Source organism: Bos javanicus, chromosome 11 (assembly GCF_032452875.1).
Source record: "Bos javanicus breed banteng chromosome 11, ARS-OSU_banteng_1.0, whole genome shotgun sequence".
Taxonomy (NCBI): Eukaryota; Metazoa; Chordata; class Mammalia; order Artiodactyla; family Bovidae; genus Bos; species Bos javanicus.
The window spans coordinates 600,852-616,734 of record NC_083878.1 but is presented as its reverse complement, the minus strand read 5'-3'; the positions used below and the strand labels follow the sequence as shown (position 1 = coordinate 616,734).

The window sequence follows — 15,883 nt, the reverse complement described above, 5'->3', positions numbered from 1 at the left end:
CCTGCGTTGCAGGCAGATTCTTTACTCACTGAGCCATTGGGGAAAAATTAGAAGTGCCTAAAAAGTTAAATTCCGTTTGGAGCTTTCCTCTCTGACTCTTCATCCATTCATTTATTTCCTCAGTCAATGCAAATAGGGCTCATCCTCAGTTATCATCTAATTGTTGCCTTCACAAAATTTAGGCTCCCTGAGGAAAATAGTGAATTACTCAGAGGAGTTGCAGGGCTTAGCAGTCCTACAATTTATATTGGGCTTCCCTGGTAGCTCAGCTGGTGAAGAATCTGCCTGCAATGCCCACTCCAGGATTCTTCAGCTTCCCTGGAGGCTCAGCTGGTAAAGAATCTGCCTGACATGTGGGAGACCTGGGTTTGATCCTTGGCTTGGGAAGATCCCCTGGAGACGGGAAGGCTACAATTTATAGCCTCTTGAAAATTCCAGATGATGCTTTTCTGAAAACTATTGTCAGGGAAGAATCCCAGCCTCATGGTGGATGGCAGAGAGTAACTGGGCTCCAAAGGGGAAGGTGGTACAAGCAAGCAGGTTGCATGGCGAAGCCCTGTAGACCATACTGTATAGCACAGCTGTGTTAGACGTGGCTCCAGTCAAGCCCGGGGTACATCTGGTTTTGATGGCTGTGAGGCCTAAAGGTGCGGGGGAACAGCTATGGTGGGACCATCTGATCCAAGACAGAAATGGGGGAGGGGCAGCCAACAGTAGTTGGGTGGGCAGCTCCTAGATGGGACCTCCTCCCTGTTGGGACAGGAAGAGGGTTGAAGTGTCACTGACTTGTCATGAAACAGACTACTGTAGAAGAGCAGAGGCGCTGGCTTCATCCTAAAGACCGTCTTGTCTTTACCACCGCCATGGAGAGCATGGTTCTTTTATATTGTCACATTCCTGATCCGTCTAATAACCCTGGTGATAGGTCAGACTTCAGCACCCCCATGGCATTTGTACAGAGCATCACGTGAAAGTTAATACAACGTCTTGGCATGAGAGAGGGGTGGAATGAACAGGTGCACCGACCAATAATGTCCAAGCTTTGTGTCAGTCATTTTCAACCTCAGGTCATCCAGCTTCAACCCAAACTGCTGTCTTTCAGAAGAACAATTGGGATTTATTCTTTATTTTTCCCTGACTCAGTTTACCTCTCAGTAAAGCAGGCTGTTGGAAGCAGTCAGTGATAGAAAAGGAAGAAGGCTTAGAAATCCATGGCTTCTTCTGCCTGGTAGTAAATGATAACATGATGCTATTTGTACCAGTCAAAACCCTGCTTAAGAGTTGCAGCTATGAGAGAAGCAGTCCTTGTTTCCTGGTTTTTTGTTTCAAAGCATTGGTGCAAGGTGCCTATCGATCACAGTTCCTCACTGACTGAGTCAGGGGAGTCAGGTACCTCTCTTAGAGGAAAACTCTTTTTTATGATGCTACATTCTTAATAGAGACACATGAAGGGCCGATGATTGAGTTCTGATTCAGTAGGAACTTTCTCTGATTGACCAACGATAGTGATTCTCAGCAGACACTTGAGTGATGAAGAAACAAACCCGTTTCTTTCAAGGGCTGCAGGCTGGGTTTCCCTGGCAGCTCAGTGGTAGAGAATTCACCTGCCAATTCAGGAGATGTGGTTCCTGGTCTGAGAAGATGCCACATTCCTTGGAGCAACTAAGTAAGTGTGCCACAACTATGCAGCCTGTACTCTGGGGCCTGGGAACTGCAATTACTGAGCTCGTGTGTCGCAACTACAGAAGCCCTCGAGCCCTAGAGCCTGTGCTCAGCCACAAGAGATGCCACCAAAATGGCATATCTGTGCATCGCAACTAGGGAGTAGCCCCTGCTCTCCACAACTAGAGAGAAGCCTGCACAGCAGCAAAGACCCAGGGCAGCCAAAAGTAAATACATAGATAAACTACAGAGAGAAAAAGTACTGCAAGTCCTAGTTAAAGGCCTAGTGACGGGAGTTAAAATTCCAAATAAATACAGAGGACAAGTGTTAGTCACTCAGTTGTGTCCACCTCTTTTCAGTCCCATGGACTGTAGCCCACCAGACCCCTCTGTCCATGGAATTCTCCAGGCAAGAAAACTAGAGTCGGTTGCCATTTCCGTCTCCAGGAGATCTTCCCAACCCAGGGATCAAACTCGAATCTCCTGTGGCTCCTACATTTCAGGCAGATTCTTTACCTTCTAAGCCACCAGAAGAGCCCAAGGAGGAAGAGAAAGCAAATTAAAAAAAAGAGCTGTAGGTCACCCTGTGTTTTTCTCCCCTGGTGTGAGTCAAAGACATTTCTTTAGAGGGGACCCTGGCACTGATGGGTGCTAAAGGGCGAGTGATGAAAGCCTTCTGAATGATGCCACCAGAGATCCTAATACAGTGGCACAGTGCCGTTCAGAATGGTCCCCTCTGCGAGAGAACAATACGGCACAGTTAGGACTGTGACCTTTCTGCATTGCCTCCTGGGAGATGCTGGATTTTCCGAGCGGGAGGGTCATTTGCAATGTACTCATTCTGTACTCTGTGCATGACGACAGTCTCGAGACAACAAGACTTACTGGCTCACTTTACTTCGGGTAACATTCTCTGAGGCAGCTAAGCTCCCAGCTCTCCGGCCGAGAACGTGCGTGCTTTGCTCAGTCATGTCCGACTCTTTGTGACCCCATGGACTCCCACCAGGCTCCTCTATGCTTGGGATTTCCCAAGGAAGAATACTGGAGTGGGTTGCCGTGTCCTCCTCCAGGGGGTCTTCCTGACCCAGGGATGGAACCTGGGTCTCCTGCATTGGAGAAGGGATTCTTTACCGTCTGAGCCACCAGCTTCTGGAGACAAAGAAGAACACTGAAGGGAAGCTCTCCCTCAGAGGAGCCTAGAACCTCCGTCTGAACTGAAGCTTGAAATGAACTCTGTGTCCATCACCTAGGTTCCCTAATCTGCCTTCATTTCCAAAGAGCAAGAGTTCGACACAGCTTCCCCTGAAAATTGTCCTTTCGTTTTCATTTTAAGAAAATTGTTATTGGGACTTCCCTGGTGGTCCAGTGGTTAAGACTCTGCCCTTCCCCTGCAGGGGGCACTGGGTTGATCCCTGTTTGAGGATCTAAGATCCAACATATCGCAGGGCACCACCAAAAAATAAAAACAAGAAAAAGGGGGTGGACATGTACACTCTGCTGTATTTAAAATGGATAACCCGCAAGGTCTGACTGTGCAGCACAGGGAACTCTGCTCAGTGTTACGTGGCAGCCTAGACGGGAGGGGAGTTTGGGGGAGAACTGACGCATGTGTATGCATGGCTGAGCCCCTTTGCTGTCCACCTGCAGAGGCCACAACATTGTCGATCATCTATACTCCAATATAAAGTAAAAAGTTTTAAAAAGAGAAAAAAAAACTGTTACTAAAGCTGCATTTTCTTTATGCAAGGTGATGAAATTGCCTATTTCGGAAGATATTCCAGCTTACTACTCTAATGAAGATTTTTTTCTTTTTTCGGTATACAATTTCAGAACTATCTTGAAGTAGTCTTTGGGTGGGTTTACAGTTTGCTGAAAACTGTAATAACCCACCAAAGTTTTTGAAGTTTGTACCTTCATTATCTTATCACTGTTGTATCACTTTCACACTAAGAAACTCCTGATATTTATTATATGGACATTTTCTATATCTTTTATATATATATACACACACACACTTGGCTGTCTTTTGATGAACGTGGACTAGTATTTCTTGTCCCATTCCCATTCCCATGAAGTGTCTGTTAGACCTGTGAGAATTCAGTGAGAGGACAAGTTTATAAAAATATTGCATATTATAAGTCCTTCTTCAAGACCCACAGTATACACTGGCAAGCTCTCCAGTGTTCTACAGGAAATAAATCTGTTTACCTTTGACTTGGACACAAAGAGTCAGACACGACTTAGTGACTGAACAACAACCTTTGACTCAGAATTGCTCGAACCATAGACAGAGACTCACACAAAATTTATTTCCTGTGCCAGAGAACATCATGATAGTTGAGGTTTTGAAGCAAAGGAGAAAGCACTCTGCTGCTGCTGCTGCTGCTAAGTCACTTCAGTCGTGTCCGACTCTGTGCGACCCCATAGACGGCAGCCCACCAGGCTCCCCTGTCCCTGGGATTCTCCAGATAAGAACACTGGAGTGGGTTGCCATTTCCTTCTCCAATGCATGAAAGTGAAAAGTGAAAGTGAAGTTGCTCAGTCGTGTCTGACTCTTAGTGACCCCGTGGAGTGCAGCCTACCAGGCTCCTCAGTCCATGGGATTTTCCAGGCAAGAGTAGTGGAGTGGGGTGCCATTGCCTTCTCCGAGAAAGCACTCTATAAGCACTTAATTCTGTTTTGTTTTTTTTTTTAAAACATCTTCTCCCCATTCCCTCCCCTGTGTTTAATGGCTCAAGTAGCACACCAGTGGCTTTAAAACAAGATACATAAGTAAGGCCAAATTTTTTTTAATGGAGCACATTTTCTGTGGAAGAGAAAGTGTCAGTGCCCTCCTAAATGTCGGTTTTAGTCACACCTCTTAGAATCGGAAGGAACAGGAGCCCACCCATGCTGGTTCAAGGAAAATGGCAGGTGATTGATGTCAAGGTTCAGTGCAGCTCCTGGGCAGTGCTTTGTGGGGGTTGAGGTTGGGGGTCTCGAGTAGATTGTTTTTTTTTTTTTTCTTCACGTGCTTTATAATTTTCTCAAAAAAGTTAAACCTTTATCTATTGTATTCCCACAATTTCAGAAAAGAGAGCAAAGCAGCCATTGGGATAATGGAGCATTAATTTTTCATCACATACAGTAATGAAGTCATACAATGATGCAATGGCGTAATGTCCTAACTCAATGTAACTTTTCATTGCACTTTTAAAAATTTATTTTTAACTGGAGGATAATTGGTTTACAATATTGTGTTGATTTCTGCCATACATCAACATGAATCAGCCATAGGTATACATATGTCCCCTCCCTTCTGAGCCTCCCTCCCACCTCCCACCCCATCCCAACCCTGTAGGTTGTCACAGAGCTCCTCTTTCTTTTTTTTTTAAATTTGACTGTTCCGGGTCTTAGTTGCAATATGTGGAATCTAGTTCTAACCCATTCGGGGATAGAAACCCTGAATGGGATAGAACCAGAGCACCCTACAATGTGGAATTGTAGCCACTGGACCACCCAGAAGACAGTCTTGCTCTTGCCTTCAAGTGCATCTGCCATGTGCTCCTATTCTTCCAGAGGTTTCCCTGAGCCCTCCAAGTACCATTCCTGCACGGCTCTAGTAAGCCAAGATTCCCAAGGCCTGAGGATGCTGCCAGCCCATCCTGCAGCCCTGCCTACCTTTTGCCTCCCTTAGCGTGACCTGAGTGAGGAAGGGACGTGGTGGAAACACAGCCGCTGCCCCTGGGATGTGGGTGGGACCGCTTTCCTTAGAAGAACTTCTCTCGGGAGGACAAGGCCCCTGGCGCCTCACTATTTCACTTCCTTTCCTTTCCTGTCTGCCCCCCAGAAAGAGCTCTCGGAAGAAGTTGGCCAGAACAGCAGCCTTGCTCAGCTTTCTGTTCAAGTGCACAATGCCACGTGCACCGTGAGGATTGCTGCCGTCACCAAAGGGGGCGTGGGGCCCTTCAGTGACCCGGTGAAGATCTTCATCCCTGCACACGGTGAGGGCTGGTGCCAGATCGGCCGATGGAGTATCAGTCCAGGCGACACGTGGGTTGCCAGAGAGCAGCTGGTGGGATGGGCAGCTTGTTTAAGAATGAAAAATGGGGCTTCCCTGGTGTCCAGTGGTTAAGACCCCGAGCTTCACTGCAGGGCACAGGGTTCCATCCCTGGTTGGGAAACTAAGGTCCCACATGCTGAGTGGCTCCTCAAAAAAAAAAAAAACAGAATGAAAAAGACCAAAAGGAAATTCTACAGTGATGAAGATAGTTGACAGGATAATAACGCTTCACAGAGCTGCTGGTTCCCATGAGTCCGCCCACTGTTACTCTCCAGGGTAATAACTTCCTAGGAAGTTTCAGCCTTTCAGAACCCGGAGTTCAGCTGGACTTACCAAACTTAGCTGTTGTGGTTTTTACTGTGGTATAGTTGATTTGCAGTGTTGTGTTTCTGCTGCACAGAAAGTGAATCAGGTGTACATGTATATACGTATATGTGCCTGTATATGCTTAGTTATTCAGTCGTGTCCGACCCTTTGCGACCCCATGGACTATAGCCTGCCAGTCTCCTCCGTCCATAGACTTCTCCAGGCAAGAATACTGCAGTGGGTTGCCATTCCCTTCTCCAGGGAATCTTTCTGACTCAGGGGTCAAACCTGTGTCTCCTGCATTGGCAGGCAGACTCTTTACCACTGAGCCACCTGGGAAGTCTTTTTAGATTCTGTTCACTCCTTTTCAGATTCTTGTCCCATATGGATTATTGCAGAGTATTGAGGAGAGTTCCCTGTGCTCTGTGTAGGTTCTTATTAGTTATCTATTTTATATATAGTACTGAATTTAGTTTATTTTTTATTTTATTATGGAGAATAATTGCTTCACAATGCTGTGTTAGCTTCTCTGTACAGCAAAGTGAATCAGCCATATATACACATATACCCCTCCCTCCTGAGCCGCCCTCCCACCGCTCTATCCCCCTGCTCTAGGTCATCACGGAGCGCTGACCTGAGCTCGGTGGGCTGTGCAGCAGCTTCCCGCTGTTTTACACATGGCAGTGCACGCGTGTAGCGTTGCTCTCCCCGTTCAGCCCGGCCTCTCTGTGTCCACATGTTCCTTCTCTACACCTTCCTCTCCTATTCCTGCCCTGCAAACAGGCTCATCTGTACCGTTTTTCTACATGCCATTTTTATGAGTTAATATACCATATTTGTTTTTCTCTTTCTGACTGCTGAATTTAGTTAAAATGATGTATACAGGGCTGAATTTTGGATTAATCAGGGTGGCTAATCCTCAGCTCTTTATAATTAGCACTGTTTGCTTGCTGGTGTTTGTTTTAAGCAGTCTAGCTTGCCCTGTGATGAGTCACTCAAGCCTTGGGTAACGTGCTTCCTAACTGGGTGAAGAACATGATGCATTCATGACAGAACGTGAAGCATTTCCTATAGAAGCATCTTTAGATGCTGCTGGCTCACCCAGCTAAATGCTCAGGCCTGCGTGTTGGCCTCTGCATATTGTTGGAGTGGCCTTTGGCAAGGCGACACTATCACTATGGTGCCCCTGCTGCTGCTGCTGCTGCTGCTGCTAAGTCGCTTCAGTTGTGTCCAACTCTGTGCGACCCCATAGACGGCAGCCCACCAGGCTCCCCCGTCCCTGGGATTCTCCAGGCAAGAACACTGGAGTGGATCTATGGTGCCCCAAGTGGCCCAAATACTGTGTCTGCTCACATAGAGCAGGGAAGCCACCTTCTTCTGACTCTGACCTGCCCTGAGTTGCTTGGTAGTGAACCGCTCTCATAGACTCCCCACGGACATCTACATGGATATGATTCGTACATTTACAAAGCTCTTGCCAAATATGGCCTTTGTATCTGTAGCAGACAAGACTTGGGAGCAGACCACTGAGTTCCCATCTCTCTGTCCCATTGGCCCTCAAACGTGCTTTCCCTTGTAGTGCTAAACTGAACCCTCATTTCAGCTCCTACAGACCATTGGCTCTGTCCCTAGGGAACATGAGTCACTTATGATGGGGACTCAGGGTATGTCTGCCTGGAAGAAATTCAGGGATGATTCTGATTCTAAAGGCACAGGTTAAAAATCAGAGCTAAACACAGACGTAGAAAACATACGGTTACCAAAGGGGAAAGGGGGTGGGGGAGGGACAAATTAGGAGTTTAGGATTAGCAAATAAAATAGAGAATAGCACAGGGAACTATATTCAAATCTTGTAATAAACCATAATGGAAAACAATGTGTAAAAGAATATATATATATATATATACCTGTGTGTGTGTATGTGTGTGTATACAGGGCTTCCCAGGTGGCTCAGTGTAAAGAATCCACTTGCCAAGGAGACATGGGTTTGATCCCGGGGTCGGGAAGATCCCCTGGAGTAGGAAATGACAACCCTCTCCAGTATTTTGCCTGGGAAATCCCATGGACAGAGGAGCCTGGTGGGCTACAGAGCAGGGGGTCACAAAGAGTCACTAGGACACACACATACGTGTAACTGAATCACTTTTCTGTACACCAGAAACTAACACAGTATTAGAAATCAGTTATACTTCAGTTTAAGGAAAAAATCAGAGTTTAAGATGACAGACTTCTCCTTGTCATACATAATAATTACAAAAGCCTTGGCTGTCCTGGCAGCCCCGCCTTTGCAAAGTTCTAATCTGCATATATTTCAGTTACTACAGTTTAGGTAAATCACAGCCATTCCCAACAAAACAGTTCACAGTTGAGTCACCAGCATGTATCAACTGTGATGATATATTCGTCTCCACCAGCTCTGCAGTACGAAAATCGCTCCACAAGCAACAGGTGTATCTTGGTTGTGACCAGTCGGGTCACTTCTTTCCAAGTCTGTCTGTGGTTGGTCCCCATGCTTTCCTTAGTCTGTTCACACACATCTAAGAGGCACAGAGCTGGCCTACTTCCTTTCTCCCAGGGGCAAAACTCACATGACATTTCACAAAAGTGGATATTTGAAAGACGGAGTTGGTGAACAACGGTGAAAGTGCAGAGAAGAAAGGAAAGGAGACGATGTTGGGAAGTAGAATTTGAATTGAACATGTGTGGAGTTGAAGAAATTTCCGACCAGGGCATGTTGATTCGGCCACCATTTGGTCCATGAGATGAGCAGCCATTGCGTAGGGTGGTCTTAGCCACATGAATGAAATGGCTGTGCTCAAAAGGAGGAGGATGTCCCGGAGGAAGATATGCTGGCCGCAGTCTTCACAAGTGTGCTGCCGCCGCCACCCCCGTACTGGTGCACTGAACTGAGAAAATGCAGATCGTGACCTTCTGAATGAGGAGCACGTAACAGACACATGGGGTGTGTCTGGTATTAACTGGGGGCAGGCAGTTAATTCCCTCTGCATCTGAGCCCCGACTTTGGGGAAGTGAAAACTCTGAGGTCATTTTGATGGGCAGTTTCAATACCCCCACACAAAGGAAGTAGAGTCACAAGATTTATTACAAATCCCAGATGTGGGGGTGCGTGAGGGGGTGAGAGAGCCAGAGGAAGGGCAGTCCTCTGTCCCAGGTCGCAGCAGGTGGTAGAGGGTGGGTAGCACTTTTCACCTTCATGCACTGGAGAAGGAAATGGCAACCCACTCCAGTGTTCTTGCCTGGAGAATCCCAAGGACAGAGGGATCCCTAATGGGCTGCCGTCTCGGGTTGCACAGAGTCGGACACGACTGAAGCGACTTAGCAGCAGCAGCAGCAGCAAATGCCTATACTTAACTTTTCAAAGGCTCAACTCTAAGTGGTTATTTTAAAAGGTGGCCCAGGAAAAGCAGGGTGGGAACTTGCAGCAAGACTTCTAAGTTCAGATCCTTATCAAAATGTCCAGGCTCTGCTGTAAGTGGGATTGTCATACTGTAAAACGCCCCAGGAGTAACTCAAAATAGCTGTTTTCTCATCACAACATTAAAGGAACTCACGGAGGTATTTTACAGTGTTGAAAGTGCAGAGGATAAAACACTGGAAGCTGATCCAAACTTGGAAAGGAGGTCAACATTCACCAGAGCATGGAAAATATTAATACATTCTCTCTATATCCCAAGCTGTGTAACTGGAAACTGGCAAGCACTGTGCAAACTACTGTTGATACCTTTTTTTCTTTAAACAACAACAAAAAGCATTTTGATTCTCAATATTTCTAGTGTTTTATTAGAGTATACCAGTTAAATAGTTTTACTATTTTTCAGGTGGCCCAGTGGTAAAGAACCTGCCTGCCAGTGCAAAAGATGCAGGAGGTATCAGTCCAATCTCTGGGTCAAGAGGATCCCTGGAGAAGGAAATGGCAACCCACTCCAGTATTCTTGCCTGGAGAATCCCATGGACAGAGGAGCATGGCTGGCTACAGTCCATGGGGTCACAAAGAGTTGGACACGGCTGAGCACCTGAACATGTTTACTATTTTTTCAATTTCTTATACATTTATAACTGACTTGAATAGTTTCCCCGATATTGTAAATCGACTATCCCGAATCCCAAGGAGATGTTTTGAATTGATTCTATTTGTATTTTACCAGGTTCAATAGATTTTGCTCCCTCATCTACCCCAGCACCTGGCAACACAGATCCTGTGCTCATAATCCTGGGCTGCTTTTGTGGATTTATTTTGATTGGGTTGGTTTTATACATTTCTCTGGCCATCAGGAAAAGAATCCAGGAGACAAAGTTTGGGTGAGTTTCTCAGTTTAAAATGTTTTGCTCAGTGGTACTGATGAAGTTGCTATGTGAAGTGATATTGCCTCTTCTGCTGTTCTTGCTCCTGTATCCAGCCTGGTCCCTGTCTTATGCATCTCTTGGAGGCAGGCTGCTTCCTTAATTAGGCCAGTGTCACAAAGGCAGCCAATAGTGAAAGTTTTTTACTTCTTTCAAAGTCTCTTCCTGGTACTCTCCTTTCTTGTTTTTCTTCAGGAAGAAACTTAACATTTTTTAGGGCATTAAATGTTGTAAAGTATTTTGATACTCGTTTCAAGACACATTAAAGTCAAAGTGCTAGAATGACATCCCATCCATAATAGCATGAGAACAATAATGTTCCTAAGAAGAAACCCAATATATGTATAAAAGCTTTGTGGAAAAATTTATTAAACTTTATTGACATTACAGAAGAAAACTCAAATAAATGGAAAGATGTGTACCATGTTCATGGATGGGAAGGCTCAGCTTTGTCAAGAGATCATTTCCCCCCCAAGTTGACCATAAATCTAATTCAATCACCATCTAAATTGCTGCAGGGTTGTCAATAAAAGCTGATTTGAAAATGTATCTTGAGGACTAAATGAGCAGAGAGAATCATGACAGTTTTGAAATACACAAAAATTTGGGCAAAGAAGGCTAGTCCTACTAAGTATAAAAACATGTTTGGTGATTAGGACAGCGAGGTATTGGTACATATAGAGAAAACTCAGTCTGTGGACATCACAGGGTGCCCATATCAGGTGGGAGTAGAATAAACATGAAGATTCCATTTCAAATCTTTGCAGGAAGGAAAGAATATTAAAAAAAAAAAAAAAAAAAATACACACAGCCTGTTCTGTGCATTGAATGGAGAGAGATGAGGAGGACAGACACGGGGCTGCCTACATGTACCTTATAGTCTGGCAGTTAAGAAATGCAGAATAAAATACTCCAAGTGAAAATATTTCTATCAGCTAGGCCTCCACTAACTCATGGGTCCACAGAACCTAAAAGTTTACCACCAAAACAGATATTAGGTTTTATCTGCTTCAACCCTAGCTTGAATAACTTGGTACTGTTTGAAGTTGAATGTTCTAGAACTTCCCAGAGTGGAGTTATGAAGTACAGCAAATATACTAACAAAATTACAGGACTGCTTCAAATATTTCAGAATAAAGTTACCAGGAACCGCTGAGCAGAAGCTGTAAACAAGTGACAGGTTGTCACAAATTATTTTTATACTGAAGTCAGTTTCCATGGTTTTCACTGCAAAACCCTAGATTTATTTGTTCATTCATTTGTACAAACACCTTTCATGTGTTCATTTTTAATGAAAATACATTTATTTTCTACTTATAAAATTAATATTCTTATAGTTTTTTTGTTGTTAAAAAATCAAATTATATAGAACAGTTGAAAGTAGAAAGTGAAACTTGTCTGTAACTCCATGGTTGATACTCCATGGTCTCAGTTGCTATTTTGGCATAAATCCTTCCAAATTGTTTGCCTTGCATATAAATATATTATTTTTAACATGTTTTCTATTTTAAAATAATCTATATGCATAAGAAAAAGTGAGGTTAAGTCTATAATTTAGACTCACTAATTCATAATACTTTCATACCAATCAGGCTAAAGCAGTGACTAAATGGATTTTTTAAAATAGGCTTTATTTTTTAGGGAAATTTTGTATTTACAAAAACATTGAGAAGGCAGTATAGAAACTTTTCATATATATCACATCCAGGATCCCCTGTTATTAACATTTTATGTTAGTGCATTTTATGTTAGTTATATTTGCTACAATCAGTCAGACAGTATCAATACATTATCATTAACTAAAGTCCATACTTTATTCGAATTTCCTTTGTTTTTACCTACTATCCCTCCTCTATTCTGGGGTTCTGTCCGGGACACCACACTACATTGTCTCCTTAGGCTCCATGTCTCCTTAGACTCCATGAGTTTCCCAGACTTTCCTTGTTTTTGATGACCTTGATAGTTTTCAGGAGTACTGGCCAGGTATTTTGTAGGATACCCTCTATTAGAATTTGTGTGGTGTTCTGGTCATGATTAGACGGGGGTGCTGGACTATTGAAAGGAAGCCCACAGAGGCAGAGTACCATCTTCATCCTGTTACATCCAGATACAGACTGTCAGTGTGATTTCACTGTTGATGTTGATCCCGATCACCTAGCTGAGGTGGTATCTGCCTAGTTTCTTTACCATAGTTATTTTTTTCTCCCTTTTTATACTGGGGTCTTTGGAAGCAAGTCAGTGTTTGCAGCTCACATTTACAGGGTGAGGAGTTAACACTCCCCCCATCTCTTAAATACAGAAAGTGTTAGTCGTTCTCAGTCATGTCTGACTCTTTGCAACCCCATGGACTATAGCCCACCAGGCTCCTTTGTCCAAGGGATTTCCCAGACAAGAATACTGGAGTCAGTTGCCATTTCCTTCTCCAAGGGATCTTCCCAACCCAGGTATGGAACCTGGATCTCCTATATTTCAGGCAGATCCTTTACCGTCTGAACCACCAGGGAAGCCCTAAAATACAGAGTATGTATATGAAATATTTGGAATTCTTCTGCACAGGAGACTTGTTTCTCTTCCCCTCTTTATTTATTTATACACACACATGCATGTATATACATAAACATGTATATATGTATCAATTTGGACTCATGAATATTCCTTTTATACTTTGGGTTATAATCCAACACAACTTCATTGTGTTGCTCAAATTGTTACAGCTTTGGCTGTTGGGAGCTTATCAGTTGTTCTAAACTCTCCATGGTTCCTAGACAGTCCTAAAATGGATCTAAGGAAGAAGCTTATTTCTCCTGGTGGGAAATGTTTCTGGCCTAGAAGAGCTCTCTTAACAGGCAGCAGCCTAGTAGCATCTCGTGGACTCAGCCCCAGCCTGGGGAGCTCTCTGTTTCTAGTCTGAGATTGAAAGGTTGTTGTTGAATCATGTGAATACACCCGGATTCTTGGCCCCCGGAGGACAAGAATTCAATCCGGGGCCAGAGACGAGGCTTGACCGCTCAGAGCTTTTGTGTAATAAAGTTTTATTAAAGTATAAAGGAGATAGAGAAAGCTTCTGACATAGGCATCAGAAGGGGGCAGAAAGAGTACCCCCTTGCTAGTGTTAACAATGAGGTTATATAATCCAAAGACTGTCTGGAGGTTGTAAAGACCTCATCAGACCTACTCCCATAATTTACATTTTAAGATAACACTGTCCTCAGGCAAGATACATCCTTGTAGAGACCAGGTCTACTCCCATAATGAACATTTTAAGATAACAGAAGGTTGAATCCAAAGACTGTCCTTAGGCAGGATACATTATTGTTATATAATCCTAAGGAATGTGGAGAAAGAAAGAAAGTTTGTCCTTTCTTCGTCCTTGAGAATTCCAGACCCCTCTCTCCTTGGGGACCCCTAGATTTCCTATCAACCTGCCTAGGAAATGACTCTCTCAAGATGTCCGTTATCATTCACCCAGGAGCGCCTTCACAGAGGAGGATTCAGAATTGGTCATCAGCTACATGGCAAAGCAGTCCTTCTGCCGGCAAGCCATCGAGCTCACCCGTAAGTTGACCTTCATTTCTCTCTTTTGGCAAAGGCCAAGACTATTGAGGGGCTTCCCTGGTATCCAGTGATTTAGACTCCATGCTTCCAATGCAGAGGATGCGGGTTCAATCCCTGGTCAGGGGACTAATTTCTCACATGCTGTGTGACCAAAAAGAAATGATTAAGAACAAGCAAAAAACCACAAATTAATTGATGGATTTCTAACAAAAGCCAAAGGAGTTGAAGAATGTCTATCTTTAATGTGCAAAATGTCTTTGGAAAGCAACAAGCAGGGAATCCAACATGGCCCTGGGCTTCCCTGCCGGGCAATTCCCTGGAAACCTGGAGCTGTACTTGAGGTGAAGGCCCTGGAGTTAAGGACTCCTGGGGTTTGAAACATGGGAGGAAGAAGGAACTCTCAGGGTGAGAGGAGAAGATGCGGGCAGAGGGACTTAACAGCAAAGCAACTGTCATAACCTCAGAGCTCATTTCCTGTTTTTTCCTGGCAACCAAGTCAGAGAACAACTTCCTAACATACTTTGCGACAATTATGGTTTGAACTTTGCTGAATCAGAGCAGCAACTCTTAGTCTCAAAGAATGGGAATAAACAGCTCTGTTCTTGAATAATTTCAGAAACAGGGTAGAAAGTGTTCGAATATTATCAAATTCAAGTGTCTGGATGTTTGCTGAAAAACAAAACAATAAATAAATATAAGGATGATGGAATGCAGATTGTGATGAAACAAAAACTCATTTGATATAGAATGTTATTAATTCCTTCTCTCATCCAGAAGTTTTGAGATTTAGGTGTCTATTCTTGCATTAAAAAAAAAAAAAATCCTCTGTTTGGACCAATTTCTTTCTCTGATGGGGGGGACGATTTGGGTAAAATTTTTCCGCTGAGAGCTAATGTGTTATTTCTAATGATCCACATTGTTTCTTTTTCTTTCAAAGTCTTGCTCATTGTTCATTCCCGAAGTATGGCACAAACTGAATCATTTGCCAGTAGTTACCAAATTGGTCTCCCTTTCCTGGTTAATACTTCTTGTTGATAACATTGATTGTGCAGCATATCTACACCTTACAGGAAATCTTAGTCTTCAGTCTCCCCACCAAGTATTCCACTTTGCGCCTCTTATGTCATTAGAGCGAGGTTCTACGCACCATACGCAAAACAGACTGTGCCTTGTTCTCGACGTGTCTCCCGTGGATTCTGTGCCAGCTTCCCCAGCGGGGAGGGCAGAGGAGATGTCCTGATGACGGTTTCGTATCCCATAGTTAGGGGTATAATAGTAAATACTAGAAAGAATATTGACTTGTCTTCTTCACTCCTTTAAGTGAAGGGCAAAGCTCCCCTGCATGAATATGATTGCCAGCTGCCCAGTGGGAATGGTTCTGATTTTTATAATCGTTCAGGATTAATTTTGCCCTGATGGATTGATTTTACTCACTTTAATCACAGCAGGATTAAGTACGATATTTCATTATTGACATTTGGCAGGAAGAGCTATGCATATAAAATGAGAAAAATGTTAAACTTTTTTATGGAACTTTATGATTTTAATTATGTTCACACGAAAGGAAGCATCCTGACAGGTCATATATGTTCTGTCACTCCTTTTATAGTACAGAGCTTGGGAGTCAGTGAGGAGCTGCAGAATAAACTAGAGGATGTCATGATTGACAGGAGCCTTCTTATTCTTGGAAAAATTCTGGGGGAAGGTAAGCAGTTTTTTTCTTCCAAAATATGAGTAAAAAGGTAAGCAGCTCACAGTCATTTTTTAAAATATATATATTAAATAGAATACCATTCTTGTGACTTTAACTTTTAATACAAATATCCATAGTTCTGTTTTATAACTTTTAAAATGAAAAAGTCAACAGTGATTTCTGAAACTCAGATGTGACCTATGAAAAGAGCCTCACACTTCCCCGGTTGCCTAGTGTTAAAGAATCTGCCTACCAGTGCAGGG

At 43.7% G+C, this 15,883-nt stretch overlaps 1 protein-coding gene across 2 annotated transcripts in view; it reads left to right on the top strand.

The window, feature by feature from the left end:
* The window catches only part of MERTK (MER proto-oncogene, tyrosine kinase), a 137,146-nt gene that overhangs the window by 95,044 nt on the left and 26,219 nt on the right, over nt 1–15,883 (top strand). Inside the window, exons 9-12 of one of the 2 annotated variants that reach the window (XM_061431424.1) lie at nt 5,492–5,645; nt 10,177–10,330; nt 13,842–13,927; nt 15,537–15,632. In XM_061431424.1, the coding sequence (XP_061287408.1) occupies nt 5,492–5,645; nt 10,177–10,330; nt 13,842–13,927; nt 15,537–15,632 (490 nt within the window). The remainder of the gene's footprint in view (nt 1–5,491; nt 5,646–10,176; nt 10,331–13,841; nt 13,928–15,536; nt 15,633–15,883) is intronic. The other variant, XM_061431425.1, reaches the window with a different exon arrangement.